At 45.2% G+C, this 3453-nt stretch overlaps 1 protein-coding gene across 1 annotated transcript; it reads left to right on the top strand. All coding sequences in view use genetic code 11, as the record gives it.

Annotated features, from left to right (window-relative positions):
* Window positions 1-1034: 1034 nt before the first annotated feature.
* EGR_11048 (hypothetical protein) lies at window positions 1035-3149 on the top strand (the record flags this gene model as incomplete). The annotated part of the gene is made up of 2 exons (XM_024500297.1): window positions 1035-1445; window positions 3054-3149. 2 exons carry the CDS (start codon window positions 1035-1037, stop codon window positions 3147-3149), a joined length of 507 nt encoding a protein of 168 aa, XP_024345288.1.
* Between the last annotated feature and the right edge of the window lie 304 nt (window positions 3150-3453).

Consider the following 3453-nt stretch of genomic DNA (forward strand, 5'->3'; position numbering starts at 1 on the left):
AAAAAAAATTAAAGTTTGCCCTTAATTAACTTGTTAGTCTATTTGTGCACTTTACAATGCTTAAATAGCAAGTTCATTATTGCAAACGATGTTTTGTTAAAAGCGAAAAAATCCCTATATTTTTTCTCAATGTTAGCCGCTAAGCCACCAAGCTGGGTATGAAGCAGTTATGGCCACACTGCTGCACTACTCACTCGCGCTTTCTAGTGCTTCTTATGCTCCCAGTTATTTTCAATATAAATGAAAGCTTTTTTGGTTATGAAATACTCATTGTCTGGTCCAATGCTTTCTACGGTACGATTTGCTGAAGGGAAGTGCGCACTAGGGAGTTTGTTGTCTGTCTACTGTCACATTATTTCTCGCCTGCATCAGCTTACGGGGCGCCTCACCCGAGTAGATGCCTGAAGTAGGAAGGGATTAAAAGTGCAGTAGAAAAGAAGTCCAACAGATATTGGCCGATAAAAGATCCAGCCTAAGACAGGTGATGACATGTGACCGGTTTCACAAAACTAAAATTAAATTGTGTGGTCTGCGTAATACCAACAGCCGGTAATTAGGCCGTGAGGAAGTCGGCACAACTTTTATCAAATGCGCCGAGTAAGTGCAGGAAAGTATATGACATGACGATAAGAGGGAGGATCCGAACGTAGGGTAAAGCCATGGGGTGATCTAAATGGTTGAAAGTTATTCCTGCGTCCATCAGCGACGATTAGGCGGTGGAGGCTCTATTCTCTGGTTGCAACCGTCATTCAGCTCGTGCGATACCTGGATTGAGCACAACATATTTCGATATTGTACAAGTTATTAATAATTCTCACGACAAAGGTAAACTTAGTCGACCATTTTTAAAGTGAATAGCCTGTATACTAGCAGCTCATTTGTGCTTAGGAATCTTTGGTAAGGGACTCACCAAAATTTGCTCCCCAAATTTTATAGGCTCTAAAGTCCTGATTCAGGCTGGATATGCCATGCTCATTAACTAAAAAAGTGGCTCTGACTGACAGACAGAGGCAACGATGTAAAATAAAAAGTGAATGCATGGCTGCTCCATCACGTCCCCACCCACTCACATTGCCGATCCATTGGCGTCGCATCCAGACAGTCCAAATGACATAACTCCTCTAGGCTGCATTGAACAGGAACGATGGGCGGTTCAGGAAGGCTACGAACACGACACATCAATGTTTCTATCGTCGTTGAACCACGGAATGTCTCGTCCACCTAATCTAAATGCGCCGCTTAGAGTCGGGTGCTTTGGTGCCACGGGCGAAACCGGAGGTGGAAAAATCTTGCAATGCTACACTGGGTCAACTACGTGGGTCTACTCATCTAGCATCCTCTGGGATACCATGGCTGCTACCCGTGTTTATGCACCTGTGCTCTGTGTAGCCGAAAAGGAAGTCGGTGAAACCGAACGAGGAGTTGTTCTCACTCACGTAATGGGGGTAAGAGTATGGATGAGGGTCCAGATGCCAACACTGGGACACCCAGATAGCTCAGTTATTTAAGGCATCAGTCTCATAATCCGAAGGTCGCAAGTTTTAGTCTCTCTCCGAGCATGAACTTTTACTCTCCAATGCATAGCTCCTGTGGTTGCGCTTGCGCCCGCTTGCCCAAGACACTGACTGGCGATACCGAGGAGAGGTGAATAAACTGTTGGATTGACACTAACAGAACACCCACGGTGGGACTCAAACCCACAATCTTCTACTTAGGAGGCAGACGCCTAATCCATTGCGTCACGTGGGCTCACTCCGCCAGCATCCTTGTTGACAAATCCCGCCAGCTGCCCTGTCCACTCCCATTACCTCGATGATACAGCCACTGCCACCTTAAACTTTTAACGGTACAGGGTAAGTCACGGATTGCAGCCTCTTTGATTTGTCATTGATTGTCATTACGCAGAGATACTCTAGATGTGCCAATAATCATGCCATGGTCAAACCCATTGAAGCTACTATCAATAAGTACGAATGTTGCCTTTAAAACTCAGCACACACGACTTCCACATTAAAGATTTCGTCATTTTTCAAAGTCACTTTCCTGATTACTTCAGTGGAATCTTGGCAGCGTATATGATCATACAAATAAAAATCAGTGCAAAGAGTGGCCGACAACAAAATGTCTCCACTACGGATCAATTTGAAATGACTGATGTATGTATGTGCACAGGCACAACCGAGTTGCAGTCTAGTAGCACAAATAAAATGGCACCCAGAACCAGCATTAACGAGTGTGTGACAAAATTTGATCTGCGTACAAACCCCACTGCCCACCTGTACGCATACATCTGCACCAGTTGATTTGAGTGATAAGCTAGCCAACTTGCCTCACAAGTGTCTACATTGACAGTGGAATAAATCATTAACGAACAGTGTAGACACTCGGTTTCAATTACGGCCTGCATATTTTTGAGGAAAAGCGAAAAAGCAAATTCTGCTAGATTTTATCTAGAACCTGACTGTGATCACTGGTAGGGTCAGCGGTAAATGGCATTAGGTTCATGCAACAAATGTACATTTGAAGTAAATGGAAATATTGGCGTAGGGACTGCCTGTGTACTTTGCACATGTGCTTTGTGAATTCGTTTGACTGTTTAAAAATCTGCTCCTAATTAAGCAAGTTGAAGTATGTGAATTACCCCTCTTACCTCACCTATATCGATGTTAAAGCAGTTGCCTTACCTCTTCTGATGGTTCCAATCCCACTTGGGGTGTGTGCTTTTGCGTGTGTGTGTGCTCGTGCATGGGTGCGCGGAGATGTGACTGCCAGCAATTTGCGATTTCGTGGGGGTGAGGTGCTCCCACACTCTCATCCGACCCACTGATGACGTTTCATATGCTTGACATTTGTCTATCTTGCCCTCTCCTTAACCCCGTCTAGTCGATTTCCTTTGACCACAATTCAATTGGTAATTCTCAAGCTCCTATTAGCCTACTCTTATCACCACTTAGCCACAGTGCTCTTTACTCACATGCGGACCTGCCCTATCTCACCTTTACCTAGCTCGTCACCTCACCCATCACGTCACACAATTTTTCTCCTCTGCTCAGCTGAGCTTCCTACTCTATGGGACAACACACGTCGCCCTTCGCTTTCGCAAACAAATTTGGCAAGTTGAGGAGGAGGAGTGGTGGAAGCAGGAGTGAAATACATCAGCTATGACGATGCTGCTACCAGTAGCGTAGTGACAGCAACAGCAACCATAGGTGAAGTGAAGGAAAAGGGCGAGCGATGAGTAGTAATGTAAGTGTTAATTGTGCTGTATGCATGCAATGGCTGGAGGGAAGCAGGGAGAATAAGAAGCACAGAGTTCTGACCCCGAAGTAATTTAAACATGCAACATTCTGACATGAGGTCATGTGCCCTACCGTTGAGCCGTGTAGTCACATCACCATCACTACCACCACCGAATGCCCCAGCTGCACGCCCAGTCAGTACAACACTAAATTA

Source organism: Echinococcus granulosus, assembly GCF_000524195.1.
Source record: "Echinococcus granulosus chromosome Unknown EG_S00348, whole genome shotgun sequence".
In the NCBI taxonomy this organism is placed as follows: domain Eukaryota; kingdom Metazoa; phylum Platyhelminthes; class Cestoda; order Cyclophyllidea; family Taeniidae; genus Echinococcus; species Echinococcus granulosus.